The sequence below is a fragment of the Artibeus jamaicensis genome, unplaced genomic scaffold (genome assembly GCF_021234435.1).
Source record: "Artibeus jamaicensis isolate MK-2021 breed Jamaican fruit bat unplaced genomic scaffold, CSHL_Jam_final contig_391, whole genome shotgun sequence".
Classification (NCBI taxonomy): Eukaryota; Metazoa; Chordata; class Mammalia; order Chiroptera; family Phyllostomidae; genus Artibeus; species Artibeus jamaicensis.
This window is the reverse complement of record NW_026521814.1, coordinates 1,173,467-1,196,840: the sequence shown is the minus strand read 5'-3', so window position 1 is coordinate 1,196,840 and position 23,374 is coordinate 1,173,467. Positions and strand designations below refer to the sequence as shown.

Sequence of the window (23,374 nt, the reverse complement as noted above, 5' to 3'; positions counted from 1 at the left end):
GGAAGAGTATGGCTTCCAGAAAACTTAAAACCACCAATACTAATAACAGCAATACCTTCCCAAAGCCACAGCTGTGTGTTTGTATCTGCTGAGACACTGAAGTATGATGACCAAGAACCATAAAAATTTTGTGCCTCCTAGACTACTATACCCACTGGCAAAAACAAGCTTAAAGACCAGGATACCAGGATCTGTATCTCCTGAGACTTAAACTGGCTCCCCATCCTCAACCCCTAGTTTTCCATCCTTGCATAAGGTCTACATGCCCAACACAGAAACCCGATACCTGTTTTTGGTGGAGTTTGGAATAGCAGTTATACTTTCTCCATTATTTCATTCGCGTCTCATTATCTAGAAAGAGAAACCTAAGAACTAACTGCAGACTCTACCACATCTGTGCGATGTCTAATTTAATCCTAGTCCAACAGTGCTCTTCATACAGGGGACAAGCTCCTCTGCAGCTTAGTGAATGGATTGGTAGAGACAGAATAGGCAAGCAACCACTATGCTTTATAAAATTGACACCCAAGATCCAGGTTTCTTGGGAAGGTGCCTGGCAACACTGGGAAAAGCAGCATTTGGTTTTGCCCTGGTGGGACACTCTAGGCTCTGGGGCCACTCTCCCTGCTTCCCTGTGTCCCCCACACCCACCACCTTCTTCTATCCTGGATTCTGTTGTTTGCTCTGATTTCCTAGGCCCTGTCATGACTGCTTGGTAATGTTTTGGGTTCACATTTTTTAAATCACAGAAATGCCATATTTTTAATATTAAGGGGTCCACAAGCAATATTTCAAAGAGTTTGAGAAGTTACCCCTCTCCTAACTCTGATTTCCTTCCAAGACTTGTAGCAAAACTGAGTCAGTGTGAAAATGACTCTCCCAGACTATAGCAGAGATCTTTGGGGAAGGAAGATAGAGCATGTTTTAGAATAGACTACGACTTCTGCTTGAGCTAAGCAAAATATACGTAAAGATTTTAAAGTCCCGTTAAAAGACAGAGAGCATCAGCCAAAAGTCTTTGAGAGAGCCTACTGAGTAGTTTATATTAAACTCCTTCGAAGTGTCGGAGGTAGGTGACAGAGGGGGTTGGTTGGGTGCAGAGGGAAGGAGGGGGACAGACACAGAGAGCACAGACAGAGACAGAGAGAGAGAGTGAATCCCCAAGTTTCTGGGGGTGAATGCTGCACGTCTACTGTCTGTCTTGTTTATGCCGTGGGGTTAGACATGACACTGAAGCAGCATGCCATTTTGGGGTGACAAAAACCAGCAACAAGAGATATTCTCTAAGCATAATGTAGCCTCTTTTTCCAGACCATGTTTCCAAATATTTTTCAGGAAGCAGACAAAGCTTGTAGGTTTGGAAGCATGGTGGTGCATAAATGGAAGTGCCCAGCGTTGCAGTCTCTTAATGCAAGGGATAAATCTCCTTTTTCCAATGTAGAAATTTCATGTCATTACTAAATACAGTTCTGTGAAGTATGTTGGTTTACATGGGACGAATCTGTATAAATCATGTGGGGGAAAAGTTTATTCAAGTTTCAACCCCCTTTAAAGAGCCGAGTCGTCATAGGAACGCCATAAACACTCAGGCTGACACTGGATCTGAGCCCACAACTCTGCATGTCTTTTGCCTCCCCAAAACTCACAGAGAACAAAGGCTGACCAGGTTTTAGAAGACATCAGTCAACATAAGGAAATACAATTAAGGAGTAGGTTTGAGGGAGATAGTCTTACCTTTGGGGAATCAGCTTCTAGAGTGATTAGGAAGGGGAGCTTATGACAAAAATGTAATATAAAAATTAAGTAGAAAAAGTTAATTTAAGGTCATGAAAATAAAAGGAAATTAATAATTATTCACTGTCCCAAATCCCTCAATCACTCTTCAATAAGAAGAGATATTAGCATAACAGAGATTTTTCTTTAGATCAGCATCTAAAGGCTGATGGTTTGAACTCTTATTTATAAATTCTGGAAAATTCAGTTGGAAATCCTATGATGACTCTTGATATTTAAGGACACGTTCTTCCCCCAGCATGCATTTAAAAGTACCATGCACAACTACAGGGATTGTTTGTAATGTTTTCATACAGGTAAGTAAGAATGAATAGAACTTTCTGGAGCTGAGAGTTTGGGGTAAGAAGGTTAGGGAAGATTTTCAAATGGTTGAGTGGGAGACTGGAAATGTACTAAATATAAAACCACCATTTCATGTGCCATGTGAATTTTAAAAAGGACATGAGGGGGTGCAAAACGTGGTCAGACATCAACAGGGCTCTTGGGAAGTGAGTGATAAGGGAATACAATACAATCCTACTGCAGAAGAGTAGGCCAGAATAAACGTCCAAAGATGTCGTGCATTGGGACCCATTTATAGCACCAACTCCCCCCACGGTCATCATTTTGGAGTGAACTTTTAATTTGAAAGGGAGATGAAAAATATAACAACAAATGTGATAATTATAATTTTTACCCACTTTTAAAAAGAATTATCTGAAATGTGTTAGATATAAATTTGATGAAAAGTTATTACACTTTTGCTAATGGATTCATGTCATAAAATGACTGAGATCAGTTTAAATTCACATTATTTTAGAATTCAAACCTTTTAGAAGGGAAGCTTGACTCCTTATCTTTTGAGTTATCGGCAGTAATCAGAAGGTTCCTCCACAAGGCAGTCTTCGACATTTCATCAGAAATATTGATCACAGATGGATCATCTCTAGATTGTTTACCCAAAATGAAATAATAAACATTAGATAAGTAATTGAAGTTATCTAGTGATAGGAACTAGATAAATATAAGACAGTCTTATATAGTATAGTATTTATGATAATTAAAAATTAAGAAGTATCAAATAGTTTTCTCAATTATTTAAAACTTTATGAAAAATAAAAATCTACACAAAATACTCTAGTTACATAGAAACTGTTTTTGGCTATAGTTATCCAAATTCATTTCAAATTGTAGTGATCAGGTTCTGCACATCCACTGCTTAGCCTCTTCCCCTAATGTTGGTAGCACGGCAGGTCATTCATTCCTCTGCTCACATTCTACAGTGATTCCCACTCAGAGTAAAAGCCAAATAGATGGACAATAAGGCTCTGTTCCCACCCCCACCCTCCAACTGCATCACCTGCTCGTACAATCCTGCTCCTTTCTCTTCCACCAAAATGTAGCGGCCTCCTGACTACACTAATGCTCCTTCACATGGTACAACCCTTTCCCTCCTTTATTCAGATATCACCTACTCAGGACTTTGCTGATTCCTCTGTTTAAAATTTCTACTTCCATCCCCTCATAGCACTCTCATTCCTCTTTTTTGCTTCTTGTTTTTACTGTATATTTCATCACCTGAACTACTATACTATTTTACTTTTTCATTCACTTATTTTCTGTCTCTCCCTATCTCTAGTCTTCTTGACTATAAACTTCATGAGGGATTCTTACAAGTACCACGCACTAACCGATTGCACCGCTGGAGCTCCTCATGAGGCATTCTTGACCATTGGTCCACTGCTGTTCCCCCAGAGCTTGGAACTTCCTACTTACTCAATAAATATTTGTTGAATAAATGAAGGCAACCTGTGTACTTGGCAGAGGTCTTTCCAATGGCTAGGGGAGCTTGTAATATCAACACCTGTACTATGTTGGGTGCTTTTTTTTACATTAAAATGGCACCAGTTATAGGTCACATTCATAATGCTCCAAAATATTTCCAGGGCTACAAACACAACCAAATTGCAGCAGAGATAAATCATAAGCCAAGTCAAGGAAAGTTTCACTGCATAAGAAAATAGCACTCTTCTTACTACACATAGAAAACATACTCTGCTGTGAAAAAAATTAGGTTCTAAAGAAATCCTAGGTTGACCTCACTGGAGTTAGCTCACCAGAGAGCAGCAAATCCAACTTTTAAGAGAAACATTAAGGGCCTGGAGCAAAACTTGGGCCCCTTCTGTTACACCGTCTGGACAAGTGCTCTTTAGTTCTTCCAAAACACCCAGCCTTGATAACGCAAAGCATAAGATCAAGTAATTCCCCTGAAAATATTATGTGGAACCCAGTTTTTTATGATATTACATGGCAGTCTCATGAACAAGCAAGTATGGAAAATGCTTGATTAAACAGCTGAACTTTTTTTAATGCAGTACTACTTAGATTTTTTAATATGCCAATGTGATGTGTAAATGTCCAAACTGGAATACAGTACAGGACATTTTCCAAATGTATTCAACCACATAATCCTTTTGAAAGTTCAGGTACCATGTGAAACTAGGTTTCTACAAAACGCAATCAATATGTTGATTCAACTAAACAATCAAAAGAATCTTAAAATTTAAATATTATTTTCACAAAGATAAAATACTTTTTACACTTGTTCTCATGCCTAATTGATACATAGTTATATTTTTTAAATCTAGGGCATATGATTTTACAGTTAGATCCTAAAGATCTAGAAGATTCTCTCTTATTTTTTTAACATTATGACAAATTTCCTCCTTAGAGAAAAGTCTCCTCTGCCATTTTATTGGCATTGCCTTATATTTTTCTTAAGTAATTTGAGATCATATATACAATTTTTTGCCAAACACTTTTTAAATTTTTTATTATAATTTATAGGAGTTTGCTTTCTTCTGCTAGCCTTCATGCATGAAGACAATTCACAAATTTTAGAGTTACATAAACATTTCCTAAAATGACTGGTAAAGCAGAATCCTTTAACTCATAAAATAAATTATTTCTTTGAAAGTGCCTTTTAGAGACAACATCCCAGAGTTTAAACATTTAGCTGTGGTTAATTTAGTGAACACCTAGCTCATTTAGCCCAGAATTGAATCTTGACTTGTCTTCAGGTACTATTTTCAGAGGATATGAAAAAAAGTTTTTATATCCACTAAAAATATGAGAAGACTTGAAACAATAATTCCCAACCTCCCTTCATTTTAAGCTACTTGGCCAGTCACGTAGCTGTTAGTGACAGAACCTAGTACTGGGACAGGCTAATCTAGTTTCTAGTTTCAGTTCTTTCTACTCTAATACAACTTCAGTAAAGCTTTAGAGGAATCCTTATAGTACAAAAATTTTAAGTAGAGTATATGTAGCAAAACATTCTGTTCCTCAAATTGCATGTTCTTACCTGTAATGTCCCTCCAATGGCAGTTGTACTGCACCCTCATCTTCCATAGCTAGCATACTTTGTTCTTCCTGGAAAGATAAATGTGAAATATATAAAGTGAACCTGATGAGTCTTTCTTTTACATTGAGAAAAAACACAGATTAATGTTTCACTGTCTCATTAACCCCAGGACCTTCCACTTTGTTTGCATTTATTAATGCTAGCACAGGTCCCTTTGACAAAGAAAGCATCAGTTACCAAGAACATAAGTAATTAATGAGAGTCTCCTATCACAAAGTAATTTAAATGCTAACAACAATCTCCTTAATGTCACTCAATGTAAAACATGGTTAATTTCAAAGCAGATTTTTTAAAAAGCTCAATCTAATTTTATAAGGAAAAATTGTTTTCATTGTTATAAAATTGAAATTATATTCCCAGAATGCTCTATTAGAAGGGAATGAGGGATGTATTTAGAGCAGTGATCCTCAAACGTTAGTTTATGTTAGAATTAAGAGCTTGTTAAAAGTACATGTTGCTGCCCTGACAGGTGTGCCTTGGTTGGTTGGGTGTTGTTCTGCAAGGCAAAAGGTCGCCTGTTCGATTCTGGTCAGGGCACATGCCTGGGTTGCGGGTTCGGTCCCTAGTTGGGATGCATACTGGCAGCAGCCCTGCTTGATATCTCTCTCTCACATCAACGTTTCTCTCCCTCTCTTTACCCCTCCCTTTCCTTCTCTCTAAAAATAAAATCTTTTAAAAAATACAGATCGCTGGGTCCCACCTCCAGAGTCTCTGATTCGGCGGGTCTGAAGTTGGGCCCAAGAATTGACATTTCTAGCAAGTTTCCAGGAGACATCGATTATGCTTGTCTGAGAACCACTACTCGAGAGACTTCAGAGGCTTGCAAAGAGACACTAGCAGGTGTCTGCTTGTACAGACCGAAACTCAAACGTGTTTCCCCTTAGGAATGCATCGCAGGCTCTTGTTATATGCTTCAGATTTCTGTTTCCAATGACAATATCTCACCTTTCCCAAAGAGTGAAAATACTTTATATATTTATTTCCCCATATATAACTATATATATGGAGAAATATATATGAAAAAACTATATATGAGGAAGCTATATCTTTGGGACAAGGATAATTTTATGTTACCATACTGAAATGTTCTGGTTTAGATTTCAATAGTGTTATCATCACTTTTCCATATACACACACACAAAAGAAATTCAATTATCTGTAGATTATAGCTCCAGGTTAATGCACTTATTTTCAAAGTTTCAAAATTATCAATGTTCAAATTAAATTAGCAATGGTATTTGGGACCATTCAAAAATGTTAGAATTATTGGTTCAAACTCTAGAAATGGAACTTTAAGTTGTATAAAGATGAGGAGTTAGGTAACTCCCTGACCAAATGGGAACTGAAAAGAAAAAATACGAATAACCAGGAGGCTGATTGCCTTCCCTCTTTCAGTAGCTCAGCAGTAGCTTGGCTGATTTAAATCAGCTTCTGGAGAGATATAACCTTTGGCTGACATCAATATTCTAGGCATGCAAGGCTGTTCCTACCATCCTCGGAATACAGACCTTGGCCTTCAACTTGCATGGTGCCTAATTTGAAGAGCTCTATCCATACTTCTTGTTAGTCAAGAAACAGTGTTCACTAGAGCCTCTTCAACTAACCTATGACTACATAACTTAATGTAGGGGCAGGTCTCATTTTCACTCTTAGAGTGCTTGCTTACATACCCAACCAGCTAACAAAGGCAGGCTCCCATGTGCTGGGACCTTGGCCATGCTGCACGCAGAATACCTATGCCCAGCCAATGCTGTGGAACTGTGGACAGGCCAGAGGAGTGCATGAGTTCTGCTGCTTCTCTGCTTATAAGCACACCCCTCCAAATCCTATATTACATTTATACCATTGTAATTACAGAAATTAACTCTATTCTCTTTCTCTGTTATTCGTTAAGGAAAAATTTTCTTTCAGACCCATTGGATATTCTTTATTACTTGTGTATTGTGCATATTCCCCTTGGCATTTGGCAGTCCTATTAGAAAAATTTATGGTGAGTAGATAGTACCACTGGTTTTAAATTACACATTTAAGCATCTAAGCAGGGCACATCTGTAGCCTTGAATATGACATGACTTGCAAGTGGGTTAGTCACTATACATGGAACATAATACATATGACATATTATGTCATATGTACAGCCTTGAGGCTATGAGCAGAGGTAGTAGAAGGGAAGAAACTCTAGATGAAAAGGAAATATGTAGACCAAGGATAAAAGGTGGTTATAAATAAGATGTGTTTGCATGGCAATGATTCCTCCCAGATAGATATGATTATTTATCTACAGAAAAGTTTACCTTAATGAGCAGGGATGAACATAAAGAAGAAACGTTCAGTGCTCCCAAATGCTGTTGAAGTAAAACCAAGGAACAACCAAAATGCAAATCTTTATTTGATTATCTACTAAAAGGTAAGGTTGGTATATGGTGTATCTTTTATAGCAAACCTTGAATAAAATGTCAAAAAGCCAGATAGAAAGGTTTAATAAAACAGTAAACTTCCAAAAGCCAAAGAAAAGAATAGTGTCATCAGTTCTTAGGTGACCCGGCAGCAGAAACCAAGGCTCAAGGTTCAATCTAACAGCAAAAAAATGGGACCAACCCTTTGGGAACAATTTTGTTTTTGCCTCAGATGATTTTCCACTTTTCTCTCAAATTGCTTTCAATAATTATTTTGCACTCTGTGGCTTGTTAGCATGTGTGGGCTTTATACTAGTCATAATTCTATCCAAACAAAAACTCATCACCTCTAAAGATAGCATTTGTAAGCCATGCTTATCTGAAGAGAAGGTGGCAGAGCAGCCGCTGCCTTCCGTGCCAGAAGGAGGCTGGGTGGGCCCCTGCACTTGGGATGGAGGGCTGACTGCATCCCAGGCAGTGCTCGGAGGAAGCCAAAAATTGAGACTTTCTGGGGAAGAGCAGTCAAATCAGGCACTAGTCGTCACGACAATTACAACCTAGTTTATCTCAATCATACAGGAAAAGAAAGAAAGTGAGAGCATAAATCTAACTCGGTATTCATTGCCTTGTAAGTCCAAAGTACCTTAAAATGAGGTCCTCTCAGCCCTTCATTTACACAGCATCTGTCAAAAATGTGATGAACCCTACCTACAGCATGGTGAAGATGTTAAAAGGATGATGATCATAGATGACCCAAGAATATTTGAGGGTCATGACACATGGACATGAACCAAAGTGGGGGAATGCGGGTGGGAGAAGGTGTGCAGGGGGGAGGGGAAGGAAAGGGGGAAATGGGACAACTGTAAGGGCATAGTCAATAAAATATATTAAAAAATAGGAACAGATGCCCTGGCTGGTGTGGCTCAGTAGATGGAGCGCTGGCCTGCAAACTGAAAGGTGGCAGGTTCAATTCCCAGTCAGGGCCCATGCCTGGGTTGTGGGCCAACATTTCTCTTCCTCTCTTTCTCCCTCCCTTCCCCTCTCTCTAAAAATAAATAAATAAAGTCCTTAAAAAACAGTATAGGGACAGAGGAAGTGGTATCTGAGTCCATCTTATTTTATCAGTTTGGTACTAGAAAGGAAGAAACTCTAGATGAAAAGGAAATATGTAGACCAAGGATAAAAGGTGGTTATAAATAAGATGTGTTTGCATGGCAATGAAAAACTAGTCCGGCCCTGGCTGCTGTGCCTCAGTGGACTGAATGCTGGCCTTCGAACTGAAAGGCTGCCTGCCAGTTTGATTCCTGGTCAGGGCACATGCCTGGGTTGTGAGCTAGGTATTCAGTAGGGGGTGTGCTAGAGGTAACTGATCAATGTATTGCTTGCACATCAATGTGTCTCTCCCTCTCTTTATCCCTTCCTTCCCCACTCTCTGAAAATAAATACATAAAATCTAAAAATCGAACAAAAAAAACCCTAGTCTAGCTAGAGTCAAAGGCCTGCACTGAATATTAGTGGAAAATAAAATTAGAGTTAAATTGTGGGGTGTTTGATGAATATGATACTACATATAAAATTACATTATGAATCTGAATTATATCTTTTGATAGGATAAAAAATACAGTTCTTAGCCCTGGCTGGTGTGGCTCACTGGATTAAGTGCCAGGCTACAAACTAAAAACTACAATTCATATACCAAGAACCTAACAATTTACTACTGTTAATGGAACAGGTAGCATTTGTTACTATGTCCATTTCTCAGGCAAAGTCCTTACCTATGCACGAGCCTTCAAATAGCCTGAAGTACAAATACAAGCAGATAGTCAATGTTCACAAAGATTCCTAGAGTATTGGAAAGAGAAATATCCAGCAATTTTGACATTCATAGATCTTAAGAAATGTAAGGGATTCCAGAAATCAAGTTTAACCCCTTCATTTTATCTAAGACATTAAGAGAATACCATTTTCTTTCTCGATTACTGATAGAATAATGCTGCAGACACTACATATAAATATAGATTATACATACACATACAATACTTGGAATACCATAAAATACTATATCTCTAAGATGTACTTGTTAAAATTCCCAAAGATGGAAAAGCCAATATATACACTACTCAGTTTAATGGTGAAAACTAAAAAGAATAAAAGGGGCAGAGGAGTAGTCCACTCAGAATTCATAGAAGTAGATGGATGTAACATGTTTTTCATCAGAATATTTGACTGTCTCTAAATGACTTATGTGAATATTATAAAATACAAAAATTCTCATCAAGTAATCTTAGATTTAGAAGAGTATATTCTGGAGATAAAGATATGGTGGTTTGTAGGAAAGGTCTCATCTGGAATTTAGCATGGATTTGAATCACCTGGAGGTCTTCATAGACCAGATCACTATCCTGCCCCCAGTTTTGAATAGAAAGTCTGGCACAGGGTCCAAAAGTTTGTCTTTCTAACAAGTTGCAGGTGTCAGCTCATGCAGAAGTCCTGGGACTACACTTTAAAAACCCACTGACTGAAGAAAAATAAGCTTATCTCATTTTAAGAGTCAGTTAGAAATAACATTTGTCTGTGTAGTAATTAGGCTACACATCCCAAATCCACAACCAATTCTGACCTTTCTTAGCAGTAAGACGTGCTCTGTAATTTGCTTAATTGCACTTGTTTTTAGATTGCTTTTGCATCTTCTTGGCCTGGCTCATGATCCTGCTTCCTACAGATCACAAGTCTCACTTGCCCCCTTTTTGCCTTTTTCTATAGCGTATATGTTAGAGTGAATGTCCCATAGACCAAGAGGTGTCACATCATGAACACTGCCCAGAGTTGAATTTCCAGGATTTATCAAACATTAACCACCTTCTCCCCCCACCCAGGAGCACACATTCTGCTGGGGCTTTCTGCTTTTAACAGCAGCCCTTTTGTCAAATGTGTACAATGTCCTAGAGAATATTTAAGTCACAAGGAAGGCATGTTGGTACTCTGAGCACATTTGGACATCCAGAATTTGATTCTGCAGTCTTCCCTTTACACAGAGCAATGTGCAAAATGTCAGGGTTCCAATATTCATTTCTATCCTGATTATAATCCTTTCTTTCTAAAAACTGAAGCATATGCATATGCATATGCATGAAGTACATGAAAATTTGGAACAGAAGCTCTGCGACCTTGGACTGGCCTGTGTAGCTATTTATTCTGCTTAACGCATTATTGAATTTTAAGGTTAAACTAATGTTTTGTCAATGCCATAGACCGGAAGTGGGCTAATGATAGGAAAACCCTGGAGCATGAAGGTACAACCTTGTAACTATCAAGAGGACGAAGGGTGAGCCTTCCTTAAATTCAAGTCTCAGGGTGCTGAGACATTTCTGCTCTTTATCATCTTCCAGATCAAATCAAAGTTACTCAATTAATTTGAGTAATTGCAGAAATGCATCAGAGAGCTTGTCCATTTACCACCTTCACGCACAGTCTTTAGAAAAACTGGGCCTCGGCGTAACCTGCCACAGTAAGGAGAGCACACCCTTCAGCAGAGCCCTCACCCTCAATAAAAAGTGAAATACTGAGGTCCAGGCGAGCACGTAGAAAATCAACCCTCATATAAGTTTCAGTGTATTACTCCTTAAATCTTCTTACTGACTATAGTAATCATACTCTTTCAATACTAATTCCCAGTTAGAAAGTGAACATCTTTAAACTTCCTTTTCTTCCTGTCATTGTCAGAGAATTACCTTTTTATTCTCCCTGGTCAGACCTATATTTTAATGTTCAATTACGGATTATTTCTTCAGCCTATTATTGGTTCTCTTGTTTCTTTCCTTGTACTGAGGATCACAGGAAAGTGTCATCATATTAATCTATTTGAAATGTTAAGGGTTCTTAAACCTCCCTGATTTAATGTACTGCAAGGGCTTTCCCCACTTTTTCTCATATGCAGATCTGAAGGATACTGCTGTAAATTTGCCTCCACCAATCTTTAATGTATTTTCATGTCCTGTTGGAAAACATGAGTTCTAGGAAATTTAGCACTATTTAATTACCTTTAAAATCATCTTCATAATCAGAAAACACTAACCACCCACTGGAGTACAGTGGATCTGTATCATAAAAAGTTTAGATGTTCATTAACTAGCATCTCTGCCTATCTGAAATCAATCAATTCCAAAATGGAGGTGCGGTACACATGCATATAAGTATCACACACATGTGTGTGGTTCTTGGCAAGGGAAATGGAAGATTCTAATACATGTATGATTACTATCAAATTTGTTCCTATTTCACAGACAGATAAAGGAAGAAACTAAAATGGCTTAATGATAAAATATATAAACATAATATTATATAGAAATATCATTTTTTATTTCACAAAGTTCTAAAAGGGCAAAGATGTTCCGTAGTATGTATCTGGAAGGAGAATGCCACGGAAGGATTATTATACTGTTGCTACCTTTTTCCTACAGAAGTAGTAAAGATATCTGATAGGAAATCAAAGCTAAAAAATAAAGCAAAATTACATTTGTAAGTTACTTAATAGTATTCTCATTTTCAGAAAGATGAAGGGGAAACATAGATTTTGAATTCAAATTATCTTCTTTGGAATTTAAAACTTGGCAATTGTTTTCAACCTGAATAGTTTTAATTACATCAAGTACACATAACTTAAGTCTTCAGAATTTCTACATTCTGGTGCCGATCTTATTTAATTTATACCAAATTGTGTCGTATTTTTCTTGAATAGTATCTGATGATGAGAGCAAAACTTTACCTAAACCCCCAAAAAGAAATAAAGACTATCAAAACATCCTCATTAAAATATTATTTTAAAAAATATCTCATACTTAAAAATATATCTAAAATAAAAATAAAATTTTTATATTTTAAGTTTATATTAAATTTACTAGAAATATGAGTCTAAGTATACCTTTACTATATTTGAGAAAAATTAAATGTTCACACAGTGTTAAAATACATCATCATGATCAATTCCTAAATGTGGGGATCCATATTCTGTAGATGACGGGACACCACAGGATAGTGAAGAAATGCCAGACAGTCACATATTATGTAGCCATATTTGTAAGAGCATCTGTGCAGAAATCTCATTAGATTTTGTTTCCTAATCAAGGTTCAACTAATGACTGGATAAAACTTAAGAACACTGAAAGGTTTGCAAACAGGTACCCCAATAAGAGAAGAATATACCCATGGTTTGAGAAATTATACTGTAGGTGAGAAACTAAATACATTTACTAACCACTTTATAAAATTTTTTTAAAAGTGCAAAGAATTCACAATTTTCATCAGATATTTTCTTTCATCATCACTTCTAATCACATGAAAATTTTGTTCCTATGTTTTATAATTTATGGGTTCAATCATTTTGCTAAATAATGTACTGGTCACTCTTTTCATTTATACTCTTCATAGGTTTTATATACTTTTAAAATATTATGATTACTAGCCTTCAAAATAGAACTGAACTTACACATGAATTTTACTCCATAAAATTTATATTGTTTTAATATATGAAACAGAATAGGATACATCAGTAGTCTGTCAAAGTAATTAAATCTCAAAAGTTTCTCAAATAGTAACCTTAAATCACTTTGAAAGCAAGTCAGATTATCATGTTTTCCTCTTAAGCATTTCATCTATTTCAAGAATAAATCATTTTATCCTTCAATTAAAATTATCTTCTGATTAAAACTTTGTCCCCTAGAAAAATACCAACAATGATAAGGTCTCTTTTTCATTTCTCACATATTCAACCAGAAAGCAATCACTGAATGACCATAATTTGGAAATAATTAAGCATCAGTGAGTTTCTTCCATCAACAGGGGAGGAATCAGAAAAATAAACTGTACAATCTGGGTGATAATGAAGTATAAAGTATTTTCATATTTCTCCAGGGATTTATTTCATATGTATAATATGCATGCTACTTGTTCAAGTTCCAACTTTAAGATTTTAAAACAATTAATCTTCCAAACTTGTCCACCTGTGGTTGTTAACCACTAACAAAGATAAACACAGTAATCTAGTTTTGCAAAGAGCTCCTGTGCACAAATGCTTCTTTTCCTTTAAGGTATTTACTTGGCTATGACTTACTTCTTTTTCAGCATCTTCTAGTTTCTTTTTCTTACTTTCAGGCATTAAATCATCTAACCAGCTGAGTTCCCGTTTGGTAAACAGTAAGTCCATTAACTTTCTTACAAATACCAGAGCTAACACCTGAAATAAATAATAAAGTAGTGTAAAATAGGGAAAAATATTAATAGGATATGTTTGTTGGTGGAAACAAGTCAATTTCAATTAGGACTGAGATAAATTTGAAAAAATATATATATATATATAAACAGATTTTGTCTGTAATTTTGCTTCCTTCATTTCTCTTTCTTACCACATGCTCCACATAACAGCTATGTCACCTACCCATTGTAGAAGTCATTTAAAGAAGCTATTTGAAAAATATAAAATACATTCAACTGCTTTCTTAAATACATGTAGTTAATAGCTTGCTTTATATTAAATGAATATAAGACATTCTTAACTATACTGATAATACTTAAAGTTATAATCATTTAAATTCACTATAATTTTGAAGTACTTCAAACTTCTCTGATATATTTAATGAAATTTAATTTTTAAAAATCCCCCTAACTTTTCAAATTTGCTGGTGTATGTTTAAAGTCAAATTTGGAAAGTTTGCATTTTTCTACCAAACTTCAATTAATTCAAACTATTACCAATATTCAGAATGTTAAAGACAAAAGTAATATGAATCACTGAAATTCATATATAATCTCAAACCGAAACTTAATCACCAGTTTTAGTTGTTAAAGTTTATACCAGGGTTTCCCATAATTGTTCAGAATGACTCTATTGTTCCAATTTCAGTTCATGGGTTTCCAATAAGAGCAGAAAATTACAGGAAGAGGAAAAAAAGAAGTTTCGTACCATCATGGGAAAAACAATAGCAGCTCTTGACACCTTTATTATCCACAAAAGGACAAGGCAACTCATCTGAATGACTGTGAAGAGATGGACTTTTCGAAGTGGTACATGCCTTAGATATATAAAATCTGGTTGATGTTTTGCAGGCATCCAGAAGAGCTTTATTCTATCAAAGAACTAAAAGATAAACAGGCTAATTTGATGTTTACAGACAACAATAAAAGTGAAACAAGTAAAAGTGCGATGTGGTCGTCCCTCTGGATCACATTTAAGTTGACGCTGGGCATCTGAACAGCGGGGTGGTTATGCACACGCTCTGAAGTATTATGACTTCAGTTTTATAATATCTCCTTTTCTTGAATATAGACCCAGGTTATAATTTAGAATAGTTTAAAAATACGAAAGATAATAATACTAAATGTTGCTAATCTGGGAGAGTATTACCTTGGGAGACAAAACACCATCATCATCCTCTTTTTCATTGTCACATTACAGCCTCTTCCTTTATTTGCCCCTTTAGCACCAGGGCTTCCTGGACTGCCATTCTCAGTCCTTCTCTCTCCCGGGGTAGCTCCCTACCCACGGCTTCAGCTTTTACATACCAGACAAAGACTCCCACACCGAGACCTCCACTCCCACTCTCTGTCTCCTGAGCTCTCCTCCCACCTCCAGCTGCTGAGTAGGATGTGGTGACCTCCTTATATTGACTCTGCTATTTGGGCTTTGCCGCTCTGATCTCCAGCAAGGTTTGGCGATATTTTTATAAATTGAAATATCTTAGCCATAAAGATTTAGCCTAAATGAATTATTGTTAATAAAGTGTTTTTAGAGCAAACTGTGTTAAATCAATCTATAAGTAACTTCTTCATAAATTTTCCATACTGCATTGTCAAACCAATATGGTTAAAGTTTATATATGAGGTCTGTCCAGAATATATCCAGCCATGTAACCTGAAAAATAGAAGCATTTATTGAAGAAGATACAAAATACAAGAAACATTGTACACAGCACAATGAAGCCTCAGTCCCCTTCAAAGTAGGCACTTTGGGACCTCACACAGTTCTCCCAACTGCCATCAGCTGCCTGTCATATTTTCCTGAATCTCATCAATAGTCTGAAATCTCTTCTCTTTCAAAGGTGATTTTAGTTTTGGGGAAAAAAGAAGTTGCATGGTGCCAACTCTGTGCTTTAGTGGGGCTAAGTCACCTGGATGATTTGATGTTTTGCCAAAACACTGCACAAAATGTGATGCACGTGTGGGTACATTGTGGTGATGAAGCTGCCAATCACCAGTTGCCCACAGCTGCAGCCTTCTGAGTCATCCAAATAGTTTCCATAAGGAATGTTCAAAAGTAACACCAAACTTGATGCAGATTCATTGCTCTATTTGCTCAGTCATTTTGAATGCAAGGGCCACACAGCACACATGCTTGTTCAACAGCATTTACTATCCCCACTGACTAGTACAGTGAAGTCATCATTGCTCACACATGCACATTCCAGTCCACTCTCCTTGGCTGCCAGGTTATGTTGATGTCACTCAAACCATACATTGTTATTTTAGTAATGGCTGGACTTTTTCTGGACAGACCTCATATTTTTCAATTGCATTTTATAAAAATTATTTTCATCTGAATAAATGTTATTTCTGTTTAAATTTACATAAAAGAAAGTACAAATCTTTTTATATAAATATATAATGTTGCTATAGCTTTGGCTTGGTGGCCATTTTTATCTATGAAAGCTAATTTTCTCAATTCAATTTTTTATATATTAAATTTTCAGAAAAACCTTACATTTTTAATCACATTTTACTGAGTAACAACTGTATTGCGTATTACTTCATTTTATGTATATTTTTTGTTTAATATTTCTTAGGCCAAAGTTACTAGTTTTGAATGTTTCCAACAAGAAGTGATTATTTAGAATATGCTTTTAATCACAGTCTTATTTCATGCCATTTCTACAGTATATCTATTATGCATTTTTAAAAGAGTACTATTAGACATTATTCATTAGCTAATTTATAAGAAAACTAAAAGCGATTCTTGTCAAATATTCCAGAATTACTCTAATATGCCAAGGAACAAATAAATGTGCATTGAGTCAAGTGTTAGGATCAAAACCTCTTCTCCTACCAAAACCTGCTTATATGTATAATAATAATCCCAAACTCAACCTAAGCCCATCTTCCCTTTGTGTACCCCATCTTATGGTATGGCATGATCTTTCCTTGGCCTTCTAAATCAGAATGATATGTACATTAGCTCATATAATGTTCATTTATTTATTCCTATTCATTAATGCCTTCCAAAAACATTTATTGAAAACCTTCTCTGCAGAGTACTAAGTGCTGAATTTTTTCCTGATTCCTCCCTCTCCATAGTTCATTAGGTCTTTTAATTTCTATCTCCTAAATATATCTGGAAATTACATGTCATTAAACCAGCAAATAAAACTTGGTACATGGTGGTAGAGGGAATAGGGAAGAAATAAAGTAAAATCTTCTGGCTTATTATTGAATGTTTCAGTTTCTATAGAATTCATTTTCCTCAGTCACCATTTCTCCTTTGTGCAGTTATGTTCTTGCATAAGTGTACATCAGTGTGTGGGTGCTTCAATTGTTATTGTTTAAATGGCACATTTGCTTTCCTTGGGACTCCTGAAGTGTTGGAATGAATATAGAAGCGGTTATATATCTGAGTACAGAAACAGCATTCATGAGAACACTGTGCTCTGTTTTTTCTGCCATGCTGCACAGTGAGCAGTCTGGATAATAAGTTTCTTAATATTGCGAAATGATCAGGTGAAATACAGGTTCCTACCACATACAGAGTAACTAATTAGCATGCTCTTTGAACTGTTGGTATTCAGCAGGTGTTTATTACTACTTAAGTAATGATAATCGTGATAAATGTAGTCTCAGTTTTGCATTTGGCTTTTATCTTCTCCTAATATCAATTTCCCATTTTCAAACTGAGTTATAGCCACAAAATTCCAAATATGGATTTCAACCCCTGAGCTCCAGGTTCTCTTAAATTTTCACTAACCCTCCTCCTCAGTGTGACACACCACTTGCTGTTTCATTTGTGCTATTTTAAACTCATTACATTTTTTCTCATGGGCCTTTGACAATGTTTTCCTCAATTTTCATTGGAAAGAAATAATTCCAAGATCTGATATTCTTGTTTAGTTCTAAACCTTATAGTATAAAATCATGGAAGTAGAATTAGGGGGAAATCTGTTGAAATCTATCAAAATGATTTAACTTTGTTTCTTAAACTTCTCCTATATCTATGTGAGCCTGGGGCCTAATAATAAATACTTTGCAATTACAGATGAAATTAGTACCCATGGAAATTTGCCAAAGGCAAAAAAAGCAAAACAAATAATTATAATTAAAATCTCTTCAATACTCTTCTCTATCTGCCTTACCAAATCAATTCTTTCAAAATACACTTTCATACTGAAATTATAAATGAGCCAGTTAAAACTAATTTGAGTAAAATTTAAATGCATAGCACTTCCCAACCGTCTCCCACTCCTAAGCTCATGTTACCCAGTGCTGGGATGAACAGAGTCATCCTGTCCACTTTGGATGTTTGATGATCTTACAATGACTTCATATCAAAGTTTGCCTCAGCTCTAACATCTAGCACTGTCCTAAGGCCTAAGTGGTTTTCTTTCTCCCAAAGTTGGAAGCTGGCTCGTTGCTCCTGCAGGAAAAGAGCTTCTTGTGTGGCCTGTTCCTCAGTGTCCAGAGTTTGGCTGAGCTTCTCAGAGGTATGGCTCCCTTGGCACCACCTTGTTTGGCCTGGTGACCTGCATTGATCTTGAACTACATCAGTCCCTCATGTAATTGCATTTCCTAGATAGAAGCCCACAGGGTCACAGAAACGGAAGTTCCTGATAGGACTTCCCCAACAGTCCTTGTGATCAACAGTCTCCCCTGCCTCCCAGTGCTTTCCCCTGAGGTAAGACTCCCAGGGACTTACCAAAACCTAGTTTTGCTCTCTAGTTTTGAATTTACCCATCTGGCCTTAGCCCAGGAACTCCAAACACTCTACCCACAGACCCTAATAAAAGCATGTACCCCAGCTCCTGTCTTCCTCTATCTTTACCTTGACCTTACAGTCTGGCCCAAGACCAAGTACTTCCTCCAGGACCTGTGAGTAATAACCTTCTCTATTTCAATTTCTCTTATGGTCTGTTGTTGAACCTAAGCTCACCACCCCACACCCTGTGCTCTATTTAAGTGTTAATCTGATAAATTCATAACATTCTGTGAGGTGACTTTAATGTCTTTGAACAGCAATGAGTCAAAGTGTGTGAAAAAAATGACAATTTATATTTTCCTTTTACTCAATAAAAATAAACTATACTGTAAAATTAATAACACTCCTAATTAGTCTTTTTTTCAAGAAAATGTGTTTTAGATCAATAATATAAAGTTGGAAAACAGTATTATTCAATGGAAAATTTAAGTAGAAATCTGTTAGTTTCCTAGTGCTACCATAACAAATTATCACAGCTTGGTGGCTTAAAACAATATAAATTTATTCTCCCATAGTTGTGGAGACCAAAATCAAGGTGCTGGCTGCACTGGCCTCCTTCTGAAGGCCACAAGGGAGAAACTGCCCTTGCCTCTTCCAGTCTCACGTGGCTCCTGACATTCCCTGGCAGCAGAAGTCCAGTCTCTGCCTCCATCTTCGTGCGGCCCTTTTCTGTGCCCTCTCTCATTATAAAGTCCCCAGTGATTGGATTTAGAGTTCACCCTAAATTCTGGATGAGCTGTCTTGAGATCCGTAATGAATTACACCTACAAAGACTCTATTTCCAAATGAGGTCACACAGCCTGAGATTCCAGGCAGAAACAAATTCTGAGGGAACACTATTCAACCTACCATAGTACCATAATCAGGAACAATTTGCCAAAAGCCTCTATAAAGATTTAGAAACACTTGTGTGGTTTTAAAATGTATCCACAAATTCTTTAGTGCTTTTCTCTTCAAAAGATGAAGTCTAATTTCCTTCCTATTGTGTGTGAGCTAGCCATAGTGATTTTGTTTCCAACAGACAGTACAAAGTGGAAGTGACCATGGGCAACTTTGGAGACTAAGTGAAAAGGCACAGTGACTTCCTCTCTACTCTAATTGTTCACTCTGATGGAAGTTAACTTGCATGCCACGAGGACCCTTGAGCAGCCTATGGAGAGGTCCATGTGGGAAAACTCTAAGGCTTCCTACCAATAGCCAGGCAGGAACCAATGCTTCTTGCTCACAGCTGTGTGATAAGTCTCTTAGGTGCGACTCTCGGCCCTATTAGACCTTCGGATGACTGCAGCCCTTGTCCCTATCCTGATAGCAACCACATGACACGTCCTGAGCCAGAAACGCCTGGCTAATCTGTTCCCAAATTCATGAACCACAGAGACTGTGAGATAATAAATGACTGTTGTTTTAAGACACTAGTTTTATAGTAACCTGCCATGCAACAATAGAAAACTAATACGAGAACTATATTTATTCAACCAATACTCCATTAAACAATTAATATGGTTTTCCTTATGCTTTGAAACTGCCTTACCTTATATCTTTATTTTTAGTTCAATATTTTAAAAAATTCTATAAATACAACTATAATAATAATAGAAAAGCAAATGCAAAAAAAATAAACCACCCAGAATCTCACTCTTAACAAATTGGTTTTATTTCTCTGTCTCCCTTTTTAATATGAGTAACACTCATAGCTTTATAAACCCATAGTAAGTTCAACCTCCTCTCCTATTTTTTTGTTGCATATGCCATACATTTTTCTGCCACGTTACTTTTTATGGTCATCGTTATCACTTTTCAGTGAATGCACCATAGATTTTGTAATTATTTACTGATGTTGGTTAACTGGATTGTTTCTAACATTTTGAAAGTATATGTTACAATGAATATTTTTGTGCATAAAATTTTTCTATACTCATGGATAGATAGCCATAACCATAATTACAATATCAAAGATTAAAACAACCACATGATCTAGCATCAAGAGACCTTAAAGTAAATCATTGCGGATGTGCCTGTATTACTGTCAGTAATTTACCTGAATTCCCTTTAGAGATGAAGCACCCATATAAAGAAATACTCCATACAGCACTGGCATGGGGATAAACTGTAAAAACAATTGAAGAAAAGGTACAAGTTATTTTCAAATAGGATATTTGGATTAAAGGTGAAGAATGGAGCTAATACTTAGGCATTGTTCCTATGTCAGATATTATAACATTGCATATTGTTCATTTTTTTCTATTTTTCTTGGAATAACTCATCATCATCCTGTCTCTAGAGTTATTTATATAACATGTAAATCAATTCTTGCAAACATACTTGTGAAATGATTAAATAAGAATAAACTTATATAAACTAATTCAATTAGAATTTTCATATTATAGACAACTAGAATTTGTTATAATAAAATCTTGGAAATAGCTGATAAACTTATATGACAAAATAATTACTCTTTAATGCTCTTATGTTCTTAGTTTTATGAAACACATGAAACAGTGTATGTGGCCAGGACCATGACATTGATCACTTCTGTACCTCTATCTTATACTAAGTAATGTTAATTGCAAATAAAGCTTTCCAGTGATTAGAAAATAAAAGCCTAATTTTTGTGTAGACCTGCAGTGAATTTAGGTCATAAGTCAGTCAGCAATAAGTGACTCTTTCCCACAACTTTGTCACTATTTCAAAATTATGGTAATAATTTACACATCATTTTACTTCGCCAAACCAAATTCTTATGTATTTAAGGATTTTAAAAATACATCACATAATTTTCCCCATTAAGTTATATAAACATGGCAAAGAAATTCATCACTTTCATCACATGCCACAAAATATTTGCATATTGGTGTAGTTTCAAATGAAATTCCATAAACAATAATAAATATATTTTGCCTTCTCTCAAATTCATAAAGGCAGATTTTATTACCTTCAGAATGCTGGTCATAAAGACTGATGAACCCATAAGAATAAAAATCATAAGCCCAGTAACTCTTTGCTCCCGAATGCCAAGAAATTTGGGTTGTTCTCCTGGAGCTGAACATTCCGATTCCAGCTTTAGGCTGTTGACATGAGTGATGGAGAGAACAGTGGCAGCTACAAACCATGGCAGGCCCATGATGGAGCACACACCAAGCATGACAGCCACCATTAATAGATCCAGGTGATATCCACAGCCTTTCTGTTAAAAAAAAAAAAAGAGTATTCTCATAGAACCTGAATTTGCATAGAGACAACCCTATCACCATGAAATGGTAAGAATAGATGGAAGATGCTATCTTGAGTCTTATACAATTGATTCTAAAATGCAAAATAAATTAAAGATAAAAAGGTAAACAGCCTCAAGATGTATAACTCACTTACAAAAATACTGCATATGTGTTCCTATTGCAATGATGATTATAATGTCTTCTATAACTTCTAAACTTCAACAGGTTTAATGTATTTCTAGGGTAATGTTACATTAGTTTCCATGCTATTTTTATTGAATAAGTAAGGTCAGTATCAAATACAATCACTTCCATAGTTTCCTTATATGGGAGAGTCAATTCACAATTAACATTACAATTCATTCATTATTGATTAAAAAATCATTAAGTGCCAACTGTATACCAGATATCAGGCTGAAGAAACGTGGTGAAGGACTGTGACAACCACAGAGCTAAGAACGAGCTGATTGAGGACAGAGACCACCTCCTGGATCTTCCAGAGATCGATTTTTCTCAAATGCAGTTTCCAATTGCACTCTTCTCTTTCAATGGGCAGCTTTGGGAAAAATAATATCATGGAAACATGTATATATACTATCTTGTTCCCATTTGTTTCAGTTTTGGTGATAGGAAAAAATTAGCTTCTCCTTAGAAAATCATAGTTTTTGTATTTTCGATCTCCTCTGGGATCCGACTCTATGACCGCTAACCTCCCAGCATTGCAAACTGAAGTGTTTTTTGGACCAAACAGGAAAAATGGATGCAAGGGGCGTGTGGAAACTCGGGGAACTGAAGACTGATGATGTCTTGGAGAGGGTGATTAGGTCAGTCCTATCTGAACAGAGGACTGAAAATGGACAACAGCAGGCTTAATCTCTCTCTCTCTCCCCCCTTTGGGAAATGGACAAGCAGCAAACAGCTTGGCCTCATTTACATTCCAACTCTTAACCAGAGGTAGTATAGTAAAGTGGTTAAGGGTTTACTTTCTGGACACAGGTGGCCTGGAATCAAGTGCTAGTTCAATCAATGACCTTGGATAAATGATTTACCCGTATTTTTCAGTCAAGACACGCCTAGGTTTTAAAGGAGGAAAACAGAAAAGACATTTTTGAAGCAACAAAATTGGTAAAATATTTAATAACATAAATAACATAATATTTCACCAATGTAAATGTAAACAGAACTCAACAGCAGCATTAACAACCACTATTCCTCCCAAATTTTGGAGGTGGGGGTGCATCTTAGAGTCCACAAAATATGATAATCTCTTGTACCTCTGTGTCCTTATCTGAAAAAAATGGTGATGGTGGTTACCAACCTCACTGGGTTGTTGCAAGAATCACATTATATAATTTTGCAAGTCATTCAGAACAATAGTGGGTAAGTGGCACACACCAATCAAACATTAGAGGCTATTACATTCTAGCAGTTGAACAGTGAATTTCTCTTTTGTCCTCATTTGTTTCAAGGCTCCTCAATAAATGTATATATCTTAAGGGCAGGTAATTTATCATATAGCTTCTCTGTATTTCCCATAGTTTTTAGCACAATCATTGGC

At 36.3% G+C, this 23,374-nt stretch overlaps 1 protein-coding gene across 3 annotated transcripts in view; it reads right to left on the bottom strand.

Moving 5' to 3' along the window:
* The window catches only part of SLC4A10 (solute carrier family 4 member 10), a 273,304-nt gene that overhangs the window by 5,034 nt on the left and 244,896 nt on the right, over positions 1-23,374 (bottom strand). For all 3 annotated transcript variants that reach the window (XM_037140408.2, XM_037140406.2, XM_037140407.2), the window contains exons 19-25: positions 21,537-21,788; positions 20,643-20,711; positions 14,552-14,725; positions 13,703-13,825; positions 5,138-5,205; positions 2,603-2,719; positions 1,735-1,773 (exon numbers count right to left, since the gene is read on the bottom strand). In XM_037140408.2, the coding sequence (XP_036996303.1) occupies positions 1,761-1,773; positions 2,603-2,719; positions 5,138-5,205; positions 13,703-13,825; positions 14,552-14,725; positions 20,643-20,711; positions 21,537-21,788 (816 nt within the window). In that variant the 3' untranslated portion in view covers positions 1,735-1,760. The remainder of the gene's footprint in view (positions 1-1,734; positions 1,774-2,602; positions 2,720-5,137; positions 5,206-13,702; positions 13,826-14,551; positions 14,726-20,642; positions 20,712-21,536; positions 21,789-23,374) is intronic.